The sequence below is a fragment of the Pseudochaenichthys georgianus genome, chromosome 8 (genome assembly GCF_902827115.2).
Source record: "Pseudochaenichthys georgianus chromosome 8, fPseGeo1.2, whole genome shotgun sequence".
NCBI lineage: Eukaryota > Metazoa > Chordata > Actinopteri > Perciformes > Channichthyidae > Pseudochaenichthys > Pseudochaenichthys georgianus.
The window spans coordinates 19,056,317-19,078,123 of record NC_047510.2 but is presented as its reverse complement, the minus strand read 5'-3'; the positions used below and the strand labels follow the sequence as shown (position 1 = coordinate 19,078,123).

General features: G+C 41.8%; 1 protein-coding gene across 1 annotated transcript in view; it reads left to right on the top strand.

Moving 5' to 3' along the window:
• olfm2a (olfactomedin 2a) overlaps positions 1-13,172 on the top strand; it is a 28,648-nt gene extending 15,476 nt beyond the window's left edge. Inside the window, 5 exon segments of the mRNA XM_034088466.1 lie at positions 7,425-7,580; positions 9,340-9,559; positions 10,118-10,224; positions 12,184-12,276; positions 12,278-13,172. Of these exon segments, the coding sequence (XP_033944357.1) occupies positions 7,425-7,580; positions 9,340-9,559; positions 10,118-10,224; positions 12,184-12,276; positions 12,278-12,859 (1,158 nt within the window). The 3' untranslated portion in view covers positions 12,860-13,172.
• Positions 13,173-21,807: the final 8,635 nt, after the last annotated feature.

Here is a 21,807-nt window from a genome sequence, read left to right as displayed (position 1 = left end):
CCACCATTTTGGAGCCAGGATAGCAAACCCACGTGTTTTTGCTGATGGGAACTTGGGTCCCCCTCACAGCGAGGGTGCAGCGAGTCGTTTGGCTGATGCAGAGCGTAGAGCTGGGGTGTACAGTTTAACCATGTCCTGGATGTAGGAAGGGCCAGATCCATTTGCAGCATGGTACGCAAGTACCAGTATCTTGAAGTGAATTCTAGCAGTTACCGGAAGCCAATGAAGGGAGCGGAGGAGCGGCGTGGTGTGGGAAAATGTAGGAAGGTTGAAGACCAGACGAGCCGCTGCATTCTGGATGAGCTGCAGAGGTCGGATGGCACATGCAGGTAGACCAGCCAGGAGGGAGTTGCAGTAGTCTAGACGTGAGGTGACGAAAGCCTGGACCAGAAGCTGGGTCGCTTTCTGGGTCAGCTGGGGACGTATCTTCCTGATGTTGTAGAGCGTGTATCTGCAGCAACGGGTTGTAGCAGCGATGTTTGCAGTGAAGGACAGGTTGTTATCTAGGATCACACCCATATTCCTTGCAGTCTGAGTCGGGGAAACAACAGAGGTGCCGATGTTGATAGTCAGGTCAAGAGTGGGACAATCTTTTCCCGGAAGGCAAAGCAGTTCAGTTTTGTCAAGGTTGAGCTTGAGATGATGAGCGGACATCCACTGAGAGATGTCGGCTAAACAAGCAGAGATGCGTGCGACGACCTGGGTCTCTGAGCGGGGAAAGGACAGAATTAATTGGGTGTCGTCAGCGTAGCAGTAGTATGAAAAACCATGCGGGCTAATGACAGATCCGAGCGAGTTTGTGTACAGGGAGAAGAGGAGGGGACCAAGAACAGAGCCCTGAGGGACCCCTGTAGTTAATTAACAAGGGTCGGACTCGGACCCTCTCCAAGTTACCCTGTAGGTACGGTCTTTGAGGTATGAGGTGAGGAGGGAAAGTGCAGAGCCTGAAACTCCAAGTTCTTGGAGAGTGCGAAGTAGGATCTGATGGTTCACCGTGTCGAATGCAGCAGACAGGTCCAACAGGATGATGACAGAGGAGAGGGATGCTGCTTTGGCAGTGTGCAGTTCATCAGTGACAGCAATGAGAGCAGTTTCTGTGGAGTGGCCTGCCTTGAAACCAGACTGGTGCGGATCCAGAAGGTTGTTCTGATGGAGATAACAGGAGAGTTGTTTAAAGACAGCACGTTCAAGTGTTTTAGACAGGAACGGGAGGAGAGAGACAGGCCTGTAGTTTATAACATCAGACGGGTTGAGAGTGGGTTTCTTTAGGAGAGGGTTTACTCTTGCCTCCTTGAGACTGTTTGGAAAGTGACCAGAAGTTAGAGAAGTGTTGATGAAATGGGTGAGAAAAGGTAGAATATCAGGAGCGATAGTCTGAAGGAGGTTTGAAGGGATAGGGTCCAGAGGACAGGTGGTAGGGCGGGCAGAGGTAATGAGGGTAAGAACCGTGCTATGGCACGTCTCTACTGGGAATTGTAGTTTTAAAAGACGTTTTCGTATTTCCCACAATTAGACGTTGCCAGTATTAAACTGTATACATCCCTGGAGGTTTAGGGGATACGAAACATATTGGTGTTATCAAATTTAAAACATATAATTAATACATGGGTGAAAATTGCTTGTGTGCATAATGGGCAGCATTAATATACCCACATGACAGCTAAGGTCAGACGAGCTTTATTTAGCAGCTGGTCTTATGTCTGTGACCCCTCCTGTTGTTAGCCTGAAACATGCACTTGTATAGGTTCAGATGCACATTTAGCAAATATGAAAGAAGCCATCGATCATCTTAAGATAAGATACTTTATTGATCCCAAGTTGGGAAATGTTTTTGTTACAGCAGCATGTACTACTTCTACTCCACTACAATTCAGAGGTTAACCTGGTATTTTTACTCTACTACATTTATTTTTGTTACTTTGCAGATTCTGATTAATGATGTGAAATATAAACAACCCTTAAATCAGACTTTAGTTACACCTGAGTAAAATTCAGCCTTATCAGTTTGTCTGTTTTGCACATCCTCCTGTTAATATCTTTGGACGTCCTGCACTAAACTGTTTTATTGTAGAGATCACTACAGTATCTTCTTGATATTTTCTATTCTATATTTCTATCATTGACCCCTATTTTGTATGTAGGCTACTCTTAATATTTAAATGTTTTCATCAAATATAACTTATCTTACTTATAACTTAACTACATTATAATAACGTGCTTTAACCACTAGGCGGTGTGGGTTAAAAAAAAAAGTGGTCGAGTAGTTAATAAAACATAATAATATCAAACATAATATGACTATTCACTTTATTGTGAAATTAAAACAGAACGGTAAAGGAAAATACAGTTTCAGTCTCTCGATGTGAAGCTTATGCATTGTACCATGAACCTGTATAGACCTGTAACAGTCAACTGCATGAGGAGTTGGAAAGGTAGTTCAGAAAATCAGTAATATCTTTAAAAACTACAAAAAAGTCCCTTTCTATCAGCTGTGCACCGTTATGGTGTAAATACAGACTATCTACTAATTGGATCAAATATAAAAGTCAGCCGAATTAGTGTTGATACTGCAAGGAGACGTATTGTGTGAAAAGAAATGGAAGATGTTGTTTAATTGTTGATATATTTATGGTCCACGTCACATATTCAGTTTTGGCGGCATCTCTTCCAGTTTGTCCAGAAGTCTTCTGATCAGGGCTCTATAAATAAATATCTACGGCAGATATGTAATATTTAATGCAGCTGAACCGTGTATTACAATGCCGTTATGTGATGACTTTCAAAGAGAAAAGCAAGAACACTCGGAATAAAGTATTATTTTTTTTTTTTTAAATGTTTTCCGATTTCATATCACATAAACACCATATCCCGACCTGCATTGCGGCGTGATTTTAGCCTATCAAAACCTCTGATAAAATAAATGTGTCTCTCAGAATCGAAAGAGAAAAACCTATGGGAAAAACACAAAAGCATTGTACACAATTTAAACCAATAAATGTCGTATAATTAACAAGGATACTGGAGATATCACTGTTAAATCATTTGATCATTGATTTTATTATGAAAACGTTGAGACCGGAAATACTGTTTTCAATCCGTAACTTTACATGGAAGCTTGCCGCATATACACGTTCTCCTGACGAAACCTCAAATCATCTTCATAATATCTATCAAACTATAGATCCTACATATCGACTGGACGTGGATTCTAAAAGTACAATATATACTTCCCGCTAGAAATCTAATCAAAAAGCGTTGTAATAGCCAAACTATCCTACAATTTAGGATTTTCGAGAGGGTTATTTGTGAATAAACGACCCTCTGTAACATTTGCATTCAACGGGACCACTAGAGGCCGAAAACTTTAAAACGTAATTATAGGTCGTATTAAGCGCTTTAACAAACGACATATTTGGTCGTAATAAGGGCTTAAACAATCGACCCATTTGGTCGTATGAGTTGGAGGACTTGTTGTGATTTTCATCACTTCCTGCCTGCGCGGCGCTGCGCCGCGGCTTCAAAAATAGGATTCATGCAGTGCGGCGCAGCGGATCTGGTGGAATAGCACCCATTGACTAGAGTGGCCGCGATCGCTAAAAACGCTGCAGCCGCAGCGCAGCGCCGCTCCTGGTGGGAGCTATTACCAGCTGCGGCTGCGGCATTTTTAGCGATCGCGGCCACTCTAATCAATGGGTGCTATTCCACCAGACCCGCGGCGCCGCGGCTCGAAGCGTCCCAGAAGCTCCTCGCCCGAAGGAATTTCTAAAATATAGGATGAATCCTATTTTTCACGCAGCGCAGCGCAGGCAGGAAGTGATGAAAATCACCTTGTTGTCTGCTTTGCTGGTTGAGGGGGTGCACCGGATGCACCCAAAACCGGCTCCTTCTCCTCCCCCCCACCACCGTCTTTCAAGTAGGAGAATACATGCCAGCGTTCTCCTCCGGTTTACAGGCACTGTAAATTATATATATATAGAATAATTATGATGATGAATGCATATTTTTTTACCACTAAAATACAGCAACACATCTTTGATTCATGTCGTTTAGAACTGGAATATTACAATTAATATTAACTGTGTCTGTAATCTACAACACAACAAAATAGGAAATAACAACAATAAACACGATTTAAACAGACACAAACATAAACCACTTAACTACATAGCCTACTACTTGTAGAAGTACAAATGTCCAGGAAATATTCCAACATCAACAACAACTGCGAGGCTGCACACACGACGCTCCGCTTCCGCAACGTTTTGAAAAGCGCCCGGTGGGTTATGACGCAGGAGGAGGTCGCAGCTCAGACGCTTCTGGTGGGATCAGGGGGTTACAGTCATTCTCTAGAAATCAGGACAACACTCAAGACAATTGAACAATGACTATAAATCCATAAAGAGTCGTTCGATACCACGGCGGGTGGAATCATTAGTAGGCTAAGCCACATACATTAAAGGGAACAGCCTGCCACATCTTAAAGCGTTAGCAGCAGAATAAAGCATAGCCAAAGCAGATAACACAGACATGTAAACAACATTAACACTTCAATCACTGCAGCCACAGACAGAGCGCATGCACGGTTTCTGCACAACGATGCGTGCGCACACACAACGCTACGTTTTCAGGCAAAGCAGATGAAGTTTCATTAAGATAGTGTATTATTGTACTCACGTTTCTGAACGGTTCTCTGCCAGTCCTGTGCATCGCGGTTTCCTCTCTAATCCGCTCCAGGTTCAATTTACTCGCTTGTTGATTCTTAACAACTCAAACACATAGCGAGTCCACACAGTCTCGCTTGCTTCGCTGCGATCTTCAATTATTTAAAAAACGTGCAGTTGCATAACGCTTTGCATTCACAACATGACAGGGAAATACTGTCAAAAACAACAGACAGTCCTCACACAGCACCCTGTAGGTAAAAGTCAGTGGAGTCACCAGGAGGATCGGCCACACATTAGCATAACAATAAACTAAACCCAGCATGCACATGTAAACTATGGAGTTAGATTTGGGTCAATATTCTAGCGCGTAAAACAAGCTACTCACGAGCGAAAAATGTGCTTTTACACGCGCATAAAATGACCCTCACGCGCAGATTAAACCCCCGCGAGCGGCTCTGCGCCCGCGAGTGGCTCTGCGCTCGCTCGTGAGAGAGACAGCCTTCTTGCTCGCTCGCGGGAGTGTCAGCCTCGCGGAGTCTGTCTACGCGCGCGTGAAAAGTTTCTGGGATTTTGGAGCGGAGCCACTGGATTTTGATTGACAGCTGCAAGAAAACCCGAAGTTGCCAGGTTTGATAAATGCCTGCACTACCAAGAGCCGAGGAGTGACGGCAGCAAAATCAGTTGGACGAGATTGAATGGTAAAATTGTCCATAAAAAACTATTATATTCGTAAAGTGTACAGCTAATATATATATATATATATATATATATATAAACAATTTATTTTATATAAAACAATATATTTTTGAGTGGGCTGTATCTGTCGAAAATTGCTAGCTACTGTCTGCTGTACACTCTTAGAAGGGATGTGTCAAATATGACACAACATGTGTTGAATTTCAACACACCTACAGAGTGTGCTCAGGGACAACACGTGTTGTGTTTATTTATGTGTAAATCATTTTTACACACAAAATGTGTTACATGCCCCTAACACACAATGTGCACATTTTACACATTGTGTGTCATAAATGTGTAACCAAGATGAACACACTCATTTGTTATTTCTGCACATTTTGTGTTATATTTCTTTAACCAGAATTAACATTTGATTGTGTTATATCTGCACATTGTGTGTCAATGACGATTACTGGAAGTACCAGGTGGTGGATATGGTTTTTATTCAAAAAAATTGAATGCAAGAATAAATTCATTGGACATTTATTTACAAGGATTTCATTAGCACAATATGTCATTAAGAAAATAATTGTTAACATTTAAAAACATTAATATTTTTCTAATTCATCAAATGTTGACAGAATAGATCATTCATAAAATCACACCTAAAAAAACCTTATACCTTGGTTAAAACAAACTTAATCTTCAGCAAACTATTGTTGTAAATGACTTTCAGCTGAGGGAATATAGTGATGAGACTCTTCACAAGGACCACCTTTTCAGTGTTGGATGGATAATTAAGGATTAAAATGAATGACAAGTGAGCTATTTATTTTTTATTTTTCAAAAAGAATACAAAAAGTTCTAGCATACAAATATTACAAATGCGTGATAATAAAGCAATTGGTTATAAAGAATGTCCTTTTGTATCAAGCAAATAATTTTTACAACCAATATATCACTTAAATGCAACACTTATATATACACATATGGACAACTTTACCATTCAATCTCGTCCAACTGATTTTGCTGCCGTCTCTCCTCGGCTCTTGGTAGTTCAGGCATTTATCAAACCTGGCAACCCCGGGTTTCCTTGCAGCTGTCAATCAAAGTCCAGTGGCTCCGCCCCAAAGTGCCAGAAACTTTTCACGCGCGCGTAGACAGACTCCGCGAGGCTGACACTCCCGCGAGCGAGCAAGAAGGCTGTTTCTCTCGCGAGCGAGCGCAGAGCCACTCGCGGGCGCAGAGCCGCTCGCGGGGGTTTAATCTGCGCGCGAGGGTCATTTTATGCGCGTGTAAAAGCACATTTTCAGCTCGTGAGTAGCTTGTTTTACGCGCTAGAATATTGACCCAAATCTGACTCCATATAAACAACATCCTGTCAGCTCGACGGGGGGTGCATTCAGTGATTTATTTGGGCAACCTTCTTCTTTTTCTTTTTTAACTATGCCGAGAAACAATAATGCTTACCATTGTACCTGGCTTACCATAAATAAGTGATCATTGATTATATTGGTTGTTTTTATGTTACTGTTACCCAGACGGAAACAAACTGTAAATACATTCAAGTAAAGTAAGTCATGGAGGTTCCAGCCAGACTCCAATATAAAGTAGTACGATAAGCTGCGAAGACTCAGGAAAAAAATAAATAAAATGCTGATTCATGGAATGTTATTTTACTCATTATAGCAATATACATTATTTTATTCGTTATTTTTAAATGTATTACTTGGACAGCAGACTGTTGGCTTGTATAGCAAACAAATGTGTTCATCTCAGTTTCCAGTCAGGTGTAGTTTTGTCCAACAAACAATCCACAAAAACCTAAAGAAATATAATTTACTGTAATATAAGACAAAGGAATTACTCTTATTTTAGAACATTATTTAAAATAGTAATCAATGACTACATTAGATGACCAACTAACATTGACGTATCGGTTCAGCTGTAATTGCAAGCGAGAGCTGCAAGTCTAATGAGGAATGGATGATAGTGAAAAAATCCTTATTTAATTACACTTACCAAAGTAATTATTTAATGTTTGTTGGTGTTTGTTTGTCTGTGTGTTTGTGTGTGTAACAGGTTCAGAACATTAGCCAGTCAATGGAGGTGCTGGACCTGCGGACGTACAGAGATCTACAGTATGTAAGGAACACCGAGAGCCTAATGAAAGTGGTGGATGGAAAGCTGAAGGTGGCCTCTGACAATCCCCGCAGTCTCAATCCAAAGGGTTTTCAGGTAATTGGCTGTCTCCTTTACACCATGTGTGTAGTGTTCTCAAGCTGCTATGAGATGTTGTATTGCTCTCCATGTGCACACAAACTTTACCAGATGCATGGCAATCTCTCGAATCACTCTTCAAAAGCAATCAGATCTTGTGACTCTCTGACACATAGGTACAAAAATAAAATTCCAAAACATTATTCGAGTCACGTGCAGAGAAGAATTCATATACCCCTAAATAATTAAGCTTGTGGACCTGGAAGAAAAGGGTTTTTTTCTCTGTATTTTCCTTTTACATTTACACTATTTCCTCTCTCTGCTTTCTCAGTGTCTCTTCTTCTATATACTTAACATTCTGGTGTCTGCTCTGAGATAACAAGCACATATATTCACATTTATCTCTGCGTTATCTCTCAACAAGCTCAGCTACCATTATCAACAGGCCTTTTTGTCTTCCTGTCACAATGGTGTCTTGCCCAGGCTTTCGGCACATTTCTCACACCCTTACAGATATTAGATGGACCATAAAATAGTTTGATTAAAAGATGCTCTGATAAATGCTTAGTGTGCTTTACTGCACACTTGAGACCGTGCTTCAGCGACAGGCGGTATTTTTCTTTTAGTGTTTATTATGAAAGCAAGTACAATAGAGGCAATGAAGATGTTTATGAAATTTGCCAATTCTCCTCTAAAGCCTGAGATGACTAAAATATGCAGAGCAGTAAGCGTTATATTCGAAGACTTGTCTGAATGCAAATCCACAATCCAATAAAGAGGGGAAGAAGTATTTTAAAAAGCAGGATTTGACCAGAGCAGGTTTGCTGATGAATACGCGCAGCTCAAAGTTGCCAATGGCAGAGCGTGAGAGATTAACGAGACTGAATTTCCGTTGCTTGAATAGGGGAAAATGAGATTTATGATGTGGCGCCACAGGGATGAGAGCTGCTCCATTACCAGATTTACGATAAACCTTATGAGGAAACAGCCCCTCCTGTGGTGGCTGAACTTTATTGATACACCTATTTCTCTCTTGAGCCTTCTAACTTCTGTGCAGGCAGCCTGCCTCTCTTGCTGCTTCCTGCACTCCTACCTAAAGACACATTGATCCTTTTTCTTCTAACACATGAGTCACAGACCAAGTTTAAACCCAACAGCACCATGCACTGAATGTAGGTGAACATCAGAACCAGCTGAGACAGGAAACAGATATACATTTGGCCTTATTGAAAATACTGAATACATTCAGAGCTTTCTTATCCACACAAAGGATTGAAAATGGAATTTAGCCTACGTATGCTTTAGAGATCAAAAACAGAATCCCACACAAGTTAAACAAGTGGGTGGAAGCATGATCAATACAGAAAAAAAGCCAGAAACTGAGAACGTGTTTAATTATAAAGAGCATAAATATAAAAAGAGTCAATTATGTAGACGGTGGTGTAAGACACAGCCAAAGAAATACAAAGCATAGAATGTCCTTGTATGTTCCAGAAATGTCTGGTATTCATGAAATCCCAGCTGCAGTTCCAAGTTCCATGAATCCAGGCGCTAAGAAGACAAACAGATGAAACAGCACCAAGCGACAATATGAACTCCTGATTGAGCGATGATTTATGAACCAGAAGTAACAACTGAAGATCGAAGGGCTAGCCTATCCTACACACAATCCCCTGTATTGTCTTGTATTGTCAACCTCATCCCCCATCCTGTATTCCCCCAGGGTTTAATCTTCTCCACCCTTTGTTTCTGTTCCATTTATCTTTCTCTGTCCTAGGAGTTAAAAGACAAGGTGTCCCAGCTGCTTCCCCTGCTGCCAGTGCTGGACCAGTACAAGATGGATGCAAAGATGATCCTGCATCTCCGGGAGGAGGTGAGGAATCTGTCCTTGGTGCTGATGGCCATCCAGGAGGAGATGGGGGCCTATGATTATGAGGAGCTGCGCCAGAGAGTCCTGCTGCTGGAGACCAGGCTCCACTCCTGCATGCAGAAACTAGGTATAAGATCTTTGCAAATAAATGTGGGTGCTTGGGTGGGTAGTTTATTCTGAAATATCGTAGCACTTAAACAATTAGAGGTTGCACAACAGCAACGAAGAAAGGCATGAATGTTGAAATTAAATTAAAATACGAAATAGTCAAAGTTTGTTATAATAATTCCACTCTCCATGACGTTCCTAATGTTTGCATACATTAAGAAAAAATGGCCTAGAAAGCCTGAATTAATAATTGAGTGTTTTCTTGTATTGTGTTAGCTTGAACTGATGATTTTACAAAGTCTCATATATATAAAACTGATGATTTAACAGGAAAAACTGCAATTAAAGTGTAGCCTTTAGGTCAATAGTGTTTTGTTATTGTCTACCAATGGCTTTAAGCCTTTGCACAGAGAAATGAGTTCATGCGTGATATGATTCATGAAACTTTTAATTACTCACTTGTTTTTTTCGAGATAACTTTTAAAAAGTGCCTCACAAAACTGGGTAAACAAATGCAGAGAAAGTACTAAGTCATACAATCCAAGCATCTTACGTCTTTCTCTGATTTGACCTCCAGGCTGTGGGAAGCTGACCGGTGTCAGTAATCCCATCACCGTACGTGCGTCTGGCTCAAGGTTCGGCTCCTGGATGACTGATACCATGATCCCCAGCTCAGACAACAGGGTAAGTCCCACTGTTTCTACGCTCACCCGAGTCACCCCAGAACTAGAACCCTTTCATTCCTGCAGCTCACATCAACAAACACAGAGAATGAAGTAGAATCAAAGTCATTCTCCAAAAACTCTGTCAGCAGCTTCTTCAGTGACTGATTGATTGTTTTGCCTGAATAGGACATCTCGTAAGCTCTGGAGGAGAAGAGTCATAATGAGAAATGGGGATGCGAACCTGAGTCCCTGATTGATAGCATCCCTTTTCCTTCTCCCTGTCTACCACTGTCACTGCATTTCTGGCTGATTAATCACTTCATCATCAGCAGAGAAATGAATAAGTTGTTTAGGCAAAAGATTTCTAAATCACCTAGGTAATTACCAGGAGTGTGCTGAGATGCTCTGGACCCAGATGATGTAGGAATGACATCCGCTGATTAGAGATTACACATGGTTTAATTTAGGTAGCAGATTGAAAAGGACACAAGTGAGGGAGAAAATGAGGAGAAATGAGTTGTGTCGAAGTCAAAGAGTGGATTATTAGCCATTTATAGGGGAGAATTGAAACTGATGAAGTTTGAAAGGAGAGATGAAGATGGCCTTTTTCATCCCCACTCTGAATCATAACAGGCTAAATAGATATTGCCAACAGAGAAGATCAATTTCTGTGACTGAATGCTGTGATCTCTGTCTTTAATCACCTTGCTTGCTGAGATCACATTAAACTCTTAAAAGCAATCAATGATTGTATTAATAGCCAGATACATCAACGATATCACATCAACACTCACACCAATCATGATAATCGCATTAGGGGAAACATCATCGAGGAGCCAAAACAAAAGCATGGTCTAAATGTGCTACAGTGTTTGCCTGGCTCAGCTCTAGGGACTCATTTAGCAGGCAAAGGAGAAACAATGCCTATTGCTCCATAATCCCTCCTTCTCCATAATTCAGATGCTGTACCTCACCTCCCCCGACTGCTCCAATACACTACTTCTCCCCCCCACTGGAATTGTTGTTGAAGTGCCTATTCTCCACCTGGGAAGCAGGCAACAACAGCAAAAAGAAAGAAAGAGCTGACAAACAATTGGTGGAGAATCAGAGGAGCAAGAGCTACATCCTAACAAAGCTCCATTAAGAAGAAAATAAATATCCAAGCCAAGTGCAGTTTAATGGAATCAATTAAAAGCTGAACTGTGTCCCGGCGGAAGCATTGAGGGAATGAGATGGGATATGCAGCCAGAGAGGGGCCATGTCAGTGGAGAGAAAAAAGTTAGAGCTGCTAAATGGATTGATTTTCTGTAAATGTGGACTGGAAAGGCCAGGGAGCACAAGCAGTGGTTGATTGCAACGCACAGGCAACGTCTTCACTTGCAAACGTGGGAGAGATCAATAATTCTGTCCACACATTCGAGTACAGTGTGATCATGAAGGCACACACTTCCGCTCCGCCCCACATACACACAGCACGCTTACTTTGCTCCGGGCTCCGCCATCAGCTATAATAAAACATTGCTTACAGTGCTCTTGCAAAGAGGTATGCCGGCTATAACAATATTCTCCTGGAACCTCTAAATCTTTTCAGTTTCTCCTTTAGTTTATAAGCCGGGCTTCATCTTATGATTATTTTATGATCAATTAATCTGCCAATGATTTTCGAGATAAATCGATAAATAGTTTGGTCCATACAATGTTAGAAAATACTTAGCAATGTCCACCCCAGTTTGTGAAATGTAAAGGTTTAAATGTATTTATTTTTTTAAACACCCAAAAATATTCAGCTAAAAAAAAAAAAAAGGAAATCTCCATATTTTGGATACTGAAAACATCCTATGTTGTCATTTTTGCATTATAAATGACTATTAATTGATTATCAAAATAATTGCTGATTATTATTTATTGACAGACTTATATAAATGAACTTGTTTCTATCCCCTCATGCCAATGGGATTCATTGTTCTTCTCTCCGCAGGTGTGGTCCATGGATGGTTACTACAAGGGACGGCGTGTCCTGGAATACCGCACAATGAATGATTTCATGAAGGGCCAGAACTTTGTGCAGCACCTTACTGCCTCACCCCTGGGCCGGCACTGGTCACGTGGTCTACAACGGCTCGCTATATTACAACAAGTACCAGAGCAACATCATCATCAAGTACCACTTCCGATCTCGGAGTGTTTTGGTGCAGCGCAGCCTGAGTGGAGCCGGCTACAACAACACCTTTCCTTACTCCTGGGGCGGCTCATCTGACATCGACCTGATGGCGGATGAGAATGGCCTGTGGGCTGTTTACACCACCATCCCCAATGCTGGGAACATTGTCATCAGCCGCCTGGAGCCCATGAGTCTGGAGGTGCTGCAGACCTGGGACACGGGCTTTCCTAAACGCAGTGCTGGAGAGTCTTTCATGATCTGCGGTACACTTTACGTCACCAACTCTCACCTGGCTGGTGCCAAGATCTACTTTGCCTACTACACCAACACGTCAAGCTACGAGTACACAGACATCCCCTTCCACAATCAATACTCCCACATCTCCATGATGGACTACAACCCCAGGGAGAGGGTCCTGTATACCTGGAACAACGGACACCAGGTGCTCTACAATGTCACACTATTCCAGGTTATTAAGACTTCTGGGGACTGAGAGCCCTGAGAAAGACCGCTTCAAACAATGCTGTGATCTTTGTTCTGGGGAGGGGAAATGAGCCGGGTGGAGGTGGGTAATGGGTTGTGGGTGGTGGGGGTTAGTGGCTTCAGTGTATGGGCATAGGCTTGGATTTTTTTTAAAGAATTTCATTCTTCATAGAGTGCTATTATTCACATTCTTAAAAAAACACTCCGGCAGCAGGCCGGCAAAGATACAAAGACTGATCGCTTCTCTTATTTTTATTTCTGTGATGAGTAAGCATGGTTCTTTTTATTTGTGATGAGAAATAAATATAAATCTTTAACATTTATGACTTTGTATTTCATTATCACTTTCATTCCAAGTTGACCTTCCCTGCATCTTCGAGGGGTGAACAACAAAGAAGAAGCTCTTTATGTTGTGGCTGTTAAAACGTGGATCCATATTTGGATATGCGTGTTTTCCTAAAGTGGGTACTAGGTGTTCTTTTTTATTTTATGACTAAATGTTTCTCTTATTTCTTTGGTATCTTATAACTTGTGTTTCAGTCAAACATAGCTGATATCAATTCAATAGTGTTTGAGATAAATCCAAGCTGTTTTTCAGCATTATTTCTTAAATACTTAACATTTTATTGTTTTCTCACTAAACCAAGCGACTTGTGTCCACAGCTGAATCATTAAAAAATGAAGTGGCAGCATCATAATTGTTTCTCTAATCTCTTACATCAAATCATATACTTGAAAATGTGTCATCCAATTCTCTCCAACTTCCATAAATGTAAATAAACAATATTAAATTGAACTGCTGTAGCCACAACTTATATGTCCATTTTAAATGTGGCTGTGGACGGTCAGTGAGCACACACAGGAACTAGAGTTGAAATGTAATAGGAAACTTGGAGCATTTACATTTGAGTTGCGATAGGAGGCTTACGTAACTGTTGCATGTCATGCTCCAATCTGTTATAATTGTGTTAGTCACTCAACTCCCCTGAGGGGCTTTCTGCAGAGAAATGTTTGAACAGATGGGCAATCAGTACAGTGGGACTCAAACTACAAACATTTCATTTCACCTCTGTTATTATTTGAAACTGAAAATACATTCTGAAGCCCCACTGTGCTGTATAGAGGGCACTTTGGCCCAAAACACAACAACCCACTGTGCTTTTATATTTTTTTCCTCACAGTTGTTATAAGACTTGTAAGGGTGCATCCATTCTTTGCAGAGCCAACGGTGGACACACCTGAAATCGGAGGTTCCCCTTTTTCGCTCTGCGTAACCATGGTGATCCCATTTATTCTGGATGACCTTTCTATCAATAAAGTACTGTGCTGAAGAAAACCCTGATGGGTTAATACACAGGAGTGGCTGACATTTAGAGCTCAATACAGAACACAACAAAACGTCTTACAGTATCAGCTAGAAGGAGTGCAGCATGAAGTGAAATGTAGAGGCAGAACACTGGCAGATGATTGAAACAATGATTCAAAAATGTAAATACAGATGTAATCAGTTGCCAATAAAACTGTAAAATGATTAGTAAACTGCAGACTTAAATAAGCATATGATAGTGGTTTATTTTGCTGTCCTGAGATTAAATCCTATCCAGTATCCTCTCTGCTCTCACCCTGCCTAGATGAAAAAATAAGAGGAGATCGCACTGCCAGTTATATAGCAACGCCTATACTATTTTAAACAGGGCGGAAGGTTACTTATTGTTAAAATAAGTGTTTGTCTTTGAATAAAGTCTCGAGCTGAGGGTTTTCAAAGAGGTTTTTAATGTTAGGCTTGATTGATTAAAATGAACCTGCACTTTGCAGGGAATATACTTTTTCCCTTAACAGAGAGCAGGGAAGGAAAATGTAGTGCACACAGATAATGCAATCTCTATGATCAAACAAACTGAAAAATAAAGTCAGCAGACTAGAAAGACGCATTCATGTGTGGAATAGGAAAGGATAAAGGATCTATTCACTTCCATATTTTACTGACTTAAGACCTGCAACTAAATGGACTCCACAATTGACACAAACTGGAAGTATTTTTGTATCCATTTGAAATTACAGCAGAACAAAACTGATTGCCCCTTTTTTACTCAGTTCATTTCACTTTTAAAATCCTATGTTGCTGGGAAAGAAACAGACAAAAAATGCCAGGAAGTGTGAAAATAAAAACCCAAAATAATTGTTGACTACAATCAACAATCAATTAATGAAAGTGTTTGCTGCGAGACAGAAGTATAACCATTGCCTGCAGTACTTTGTGAGCACCAGTGAGTGTCCTGCTATGCCAACTAACACTCAGACCCAAGGGCCAGTAAGTGATAACAGCAATAAAGGTCAGGAGCCTGACGAACAGCATCAAATTATTATGGGTGGCCTCATTTGAGTTCTCAAATCCTCATATCTGTGTCAGGATGGATCATCTCCTGTTAAGGCCAACTTGTCATACAACCCTTGCTGTGGAGCAGCAACACTTGCATGTCTTCTTTGCTCAAGATCATCCTGGGAGTTAGGGAAAAAGTGGATAGAAAATGGCGAAAGTTGTGATTCGGGGGGCTTAAAATCACTAAACTGGTTCACACAGTGTAATTCCCTCAAAGCTTAGATTCACACATGAAGAAAACAAAACGAGAATTAAAAATTCTTGAAATTTTGCGGAGCAACTGTAAATGTTATATTGAGACATTGACCAAAAGGCAAATTGGTTAATATCCCATTTACTAACTCATATATTATATGCAATCTCAGCACTGTCACTTAAGTGAACAAATAAACAGTGTGGCTTAAAACTCAATCTGACGCAACTAAAGAAAAAGTTTACAAGAGCAATTTTCTCAGGTGAAAAATTAAAGAAGTGCTACTAAATCTCGCAGAGCTGGCAATGCATTATTGATGCCGGATTTGGCAACCCCCTGTAACTTTGGCCAGGACGGTCATACTCTCACCGAAATCACACTGGTGTTAGTTATTCTCCTTTAGTTTAAAGCTACAAGCTTTACACTTTCACTGAGCTGAACACTTCAGTTATTGAAATCCCTAAGGTGAACTAAATGAGCGAAGTGATTTAGGAACTGCAGCTAGACAGAAACATTTGGAATATGAAAGTTGTAATGGATCTGTCAAAACATCCTTCTCTAAAACCAATAATCTGTTGACAAAATCACATGAGAGTACTCAGTGGCGCAGAAAGACAAATATTCACATTGCAGATTATAAACAGATTCATTTGTAAAATGTAAAACAATGGAAGAGGAGGTTTAATGTCTTTGATGCAAAGGAGAATATAATAATGCACAAATTAGTTTGGCATCTGGAGTCCCACCCACACACACACACACACACACACACACACACACACACATACACACACACACCACACACACACACACACACACACACACACACACACACACACACACACACACACACAAACACACACACACACACACACACACACACACACACACACACACAAAGCAGCCAGTCTCTGGACAAAAGTTTTTTTTTTTTTTTTTTCAAATCTGTGGAGCTAAAATGCTTCTCTTTGAATCCATTGTTCCATACATGCAGGGTAAATTCACGTTCTGCCTCTTTACTCCATATCTTAGTTACAACAAAGACAGCAAGGCTCACAGTTGGTCTCCCTTTTGTTTCATATGTTGAATTATTCACCGTTTCCTTTACTGCACCACCCCTTTTTCAGTTTCTTCATTCATCTCACCATAAGCAACGCTTGGAGCATCACCTCCTCTCTTCCAGACTCTCAATAGGCGCGTTCACACTGCAGTACTTTTCCCACTTTAGTTCCGAAATGTTGCGTTCACACCAAAAAGAGCCGGAACTAAAATGAGTTCATGAGAACCTTTTCACCCCCTTTTCAGTCCCTGCTAGAGAGCAGGGACTTTCGTGGGAGAAAAAGGTTCCTATGTCTGATTGGCTGGGTGGATTGCAAACCACACCCCGTAAAACTCCCAAAAAGTTTTGTGAAGCCGCCATTTTATTATCCTCGCATTAGCATTATTAGCATTAGCATTAGCCCAGCGCAGAAACGCAGAGAGACTAACTTATGGCAACACAAAATAAAACATGGGAGCGGTGGAGATGAGGAGGTGTCGGCGTTCTGGCGATTTACTCTGAAGCCAGTCCCCAACTCCGGGGACTTCCGGCCGGGGACTTTGGGCGGCAGTATACGCCGTGAAGTGGTTTGCGGCCTACCAGTAAACTCAAAGCAGAAGAAGAAGAAGTGACGTCAGCGGCTTCATTTGCCTAATCCTCCCCCAGGGACTTATTCCGGTGTGAACGCGATCTGTACTTAGTTCATGAGAACTAAAGAGTTCTCATGAACTAAGTTCTCATGAACCTTTGTGGGAAAAGTACTGCGGTGTGAATGCACCTAAAGAACACACTTTTTTCTCAACTCCCTGTCCCCTGAGGTGACACAAAAACACTCTGAACAGTGCTTTGAAATTTAGTTTTCTCATGACTAAACATAACTACCGCACATTTTATATTCATGTCTGAGCTCAAAACAGATGCGAAGGTGTCAGGCTGTGGAGATGGAAATCCGGGTAAGAGAGGAAGTAATTTTACTCCACTTGACTCCTCCGAGAACCATGCTCCATTAATTAGCCCTTTAATTGTGTTTTGAGCTTTCAATGATTCAGCACTCACATGCCTAATAACATTACGTACTGTTTGAAGTCCTGGCATTGCAAACCTCGCTGAGGGCGTTAAGGATTACCACAAACATTCATCTGCAGGCTGAGGCTATCCTAGATCTCTCTTCCCTTTCAGTAATAACAGTAAGATGCTGCCGGAGGAAATAAATGACCGTTTCACTCTGGTAAGAGCAGGGATCAGATATGGGCAACAAGAGTCAAATAAGTGTCAATATATACTGAAAATAACTTCCCATGCTGCAGGGTGTTATAAGCTGTGCAGAGATCTATGCATTGGAAGTTGACAGAATAAAGATTTCTAATGAGAAATTGAATTGTGAATCAAAATGTATTATACATCACAGCACATTTTAACATATGACATTTTTTATTGTAACCCCGTAAGGCTAAAAACAGCCAAAAACAAAAGCAAGATCACCTGTCATGTCTACTAATCGGGTTTATACTGTACAGTATATTGTTACAATACTGCAATGTGTTAATGAGAAAGGGTTGTTTTTACTGTATTTCATATTATATAGTTGTTCAGCAAGTAAGTACTATATAAGAAAACAAGGCTCATTGGTGTAGTCAGTGGCGGCGCCAGAGTATTTTTGTTGGGTAATCTATGGTAGGGCTAACCCATACAGTGGTGGGGCTCAAGTCAGCATTTGTAATGTAATTACATACACGCTATATCGCACCCCTTGACAGTGAAACGCACGCGTGAGGCTTTTATTAGTCTCCTTTTATCAGCTAAATTATATCGAGAGCAACAGGTGTGAGTTAAACAATACAATAGCCTATTCTGCTAATTCCACGTTGTTACAACATGCTACGCAGCGGCAGAAACAAGAAAAGTTGGCATATAGAATTGACAAGGAGAGAGAGAGGGAGAGAGAGAGAGAGAGAGAGAGAGTGAGGGAGAGAGACAGAGACACAGGTAAACAGAAAGAGACAGACACAGAGCACACAACAGGTAGCCTGTATCTCTATTGTCATACAAAACACTTTTTCAAATGACCCATTATTACAAAATATATTCAAAACTCACTATTCACTCTTCAGGTGGGTCGTGTGACTCTGGCACCTGTTCGACTTGTACCTCAATGCGAGGGCGTTTAAAGGGGAAAGGAAACACCATTACAGCTATAATATTCCGGTAGTTTATTCATTTTACAATGGATATTGATCGTAATATTTATTGTATATGATATTAATAGACAAAAGAAAATTAATTATCCGCCGGCCAGGTGGGGAATTCCGGGACCAGGCCGCTGCCATTAGGGGAGTCCCAAATGGTGACGTCACTGTGTGGGTCCTCGCTCCGGGTATCCATACCGGAAGTCAACACAACGTGGCAGATATGGCAGCGATGGAGGAATTTTGCAATGAGATTGACGTTTTGAATGATGAATTTGACTATTCGTCGGGAGATGACATTGATGTGGAAGCATCTACAGTTACCAGGCATCCCATGGCCTATGCTTATGAACCGATTCGGTCTAATAGAGTGGCATACGATCCGGAATCCGCCGAAAGTACCGACGGTTCTGAACTTGCCGAGTGGGATACCACCAGTTCCAGTACATTGTTACATAATATATATATATATATATTAGGGCTGTCAAACGATTACAATTTTTAATCAGATTAATCACAGCTTAAAAATTAATTAATCATGATTAATCACCATTCGAACTATGTCCAAATATGCCATTTATTTATGTATATTGTTGTGGGAATGGAAAGATAAATGAAAGATGGTGGATATATCCATTTAACATACAGTATCTATGTTTATTATAAAAAATGTCTGCGTGTCAAAATGAAAGACAACCCACACACCTATCAATCATCAAACCGTGGGGTCTTAATTCATTACGTGTTGATTTCTATCAACGGGGGAGTACTTCAGGAAAGTCGACAGAGGGGGGGGCGGCGGCGGCTAGTGGAGTACTTCGTGACCACAGAGTGTGAACGTTGTGATCAGCTGTTTTAGCGCAGTTCTCCAGTGAAGGGGGGGGGAGTCTCCCTGCGCAGCCGGTTGGCGTAGTTTTGGCACAATTCCGTTGTACAGACGTTAACAGCAGCCCTGTCCATGGGAGCCTGCCTGCAGACCTCCACTCTCAGGACAGTTCCGGTGCAGACCTCCACTCTCAGGACACCTCCACTGTCAGTACAGGAAGTGACGATTCTGACGCGTTTTTTTCCCGCCCACCGAAGGACTCGTTTGATGGAAGTTTTCAAATCACAATGGAGACTCATTACGGAGGTGATGAGTCCGACCACCGTGCACTCATCCATATATTAACGGATTTTGACAATTTTGGTTGCATTTTTCTCCTCTCCTCTCACTGATCGAATGGCAAACGCGACCCACTGTCGGAGGGCCTCCGCGCCGGCCGATATGAATCGTGACCAAGACGCACCGTCCAGGCGTCCCACGGGTCCCGCAGCGGGGTGGAGGTTCCCAGCTGGAACCTCCCCACCTCCGCCGCGGTGCACCCGGCAAACACGGTTGTTTCTCGAACCTTCCACTGTTGTCTAGCGGGTGTAACTAAAATACAAGATGTCGTATTTATATATATAAATAAATAAATATATCTATATAGATATATATATAGATAATAAGTGTCAGTGCTATTTTATGTTGTATTAGCATGCATTTCCTGTTCGGAAAGTGGTGCTGTACTGAGAGTAAACAATACAAAGGTAAGATAAAGAGTCGGAAGTGTGGTCCCGGCTCTCCTCTCGCCGCTCCTCACACCGCGTATCGCCGCTCCTCTTGCCGCTCCTCTTGCCGCTCCTCTTGCTGCTCCTCTCGCCGCTACTCACACCGCGTATCGCCGCTCCTCTCCGAGCCTGTGCTACCGGCGGAGATGTAAAGTGGATTAAATAGCCGGTGTAACGCGGTGGGATTACCTTCTCTACTCTGCTGTGCTGCTGTAGCTGAGGCCTGGTTTCACCTGCTCTGCTCTGCTGTGCTGCCGCCCGCTGAGGCCTGGTTTCACCTGCTCTGCTCTGCTGTGCTGCCGCCCGCTGAGGCCTGGTTCCACCTGCTCTGCTCTGCTGTGCTGCCGCCCGCTGAGGCCTGGTTCCACCTGCTCTGCTCTGCTCTGCTGTGCTGCTGTAGCTGAGGCCTGCTCCACCTTGCTCCGGGAACAGCGTGGATACTGTTGTGCTGGACTGGGAGAATGGCGGGTGTCGTGTTTCTGCTGTGCCTTTTCTTGGCTGTGCTGGACAAGGAGAAGATCGCTAGTCGTCCTGAACAATCTACTGGATTCGGGTATGTTCTGCCGCCCGCTGTGGACATCCCCTGTACAGTTTCGGAGGTGTTGCACAAACAATTGCTGGTTGCACTGTCGCGGACATTCATTTCGGAAAATGTTTGTCTTTCTCACATGCCTGCCACGATGGTCCTTCAGAATTGTTTTTTAAACTCTAATCTCACTTTCGCGAAGTTTGCTGGTGACTCTAGAACAGCTGACAATGTATGTGTGTTGATTAAGAGGAAAAGGTGCTTGGTATTTTTATTGTTGTTACTATCAGGAAATGTACAGCCAAATCCAGGTCCACCGAGCAGTATTAGTCAAATAGCTACTCCTGCTGATTTTATATCTAGATCTGGGCTAGGTTTAATTCATTTAAATGTGCGTAGTCTGTTACCTAAATTTAGATTTTGTCCGTATTTGGGCGAGTTCTACTGATGCTGATGTCATTGTCTTATCAGAAACGTGGCTAGATAAATCCATTTTGGCCTCTGACATTTACATAAATGGTTACAGTGTATATCGTACTGACCGGCCTAAAAAAGGTGGTGGCGTTGCCATTTATGTGAAAAATAAGTTTTGTGTAACTAATATGGTTTCCAAATCTGTTAGTAAACAGCTAGAATTTTTAGCCGTGAATATTGAGGTAACAAAGGGTCAACAGCTCATGGTGGTGGGCTGCTACAGGGCCCCTTCGGCTGTCAAGGACTCTTTATCGTCATTGGCAAAACTGTTATCTCAACTTTCCTACAAGGAAATAGTGCTGCTTGGTGATTTTAATTGGGACTGGTTAACTTCTGTGTCAGAGGATTTTAAAAACCTGTGTACCTCTTTGAATTTTACCCAGATTATAGACAGTCCTACTCGCCCAAATATTAAGTCCCCAAACAAATCCTCCTTAATTGATCTAATTTTAACAAATGTTCCACATAAATACTCATCTGTGGGAGTATTTGCTAATGATGTGAGTGACCACTGTGTTGTAGCCACAATTAGGGACACTAAGGTCCAAAAGGTTAAACCACGTGTCA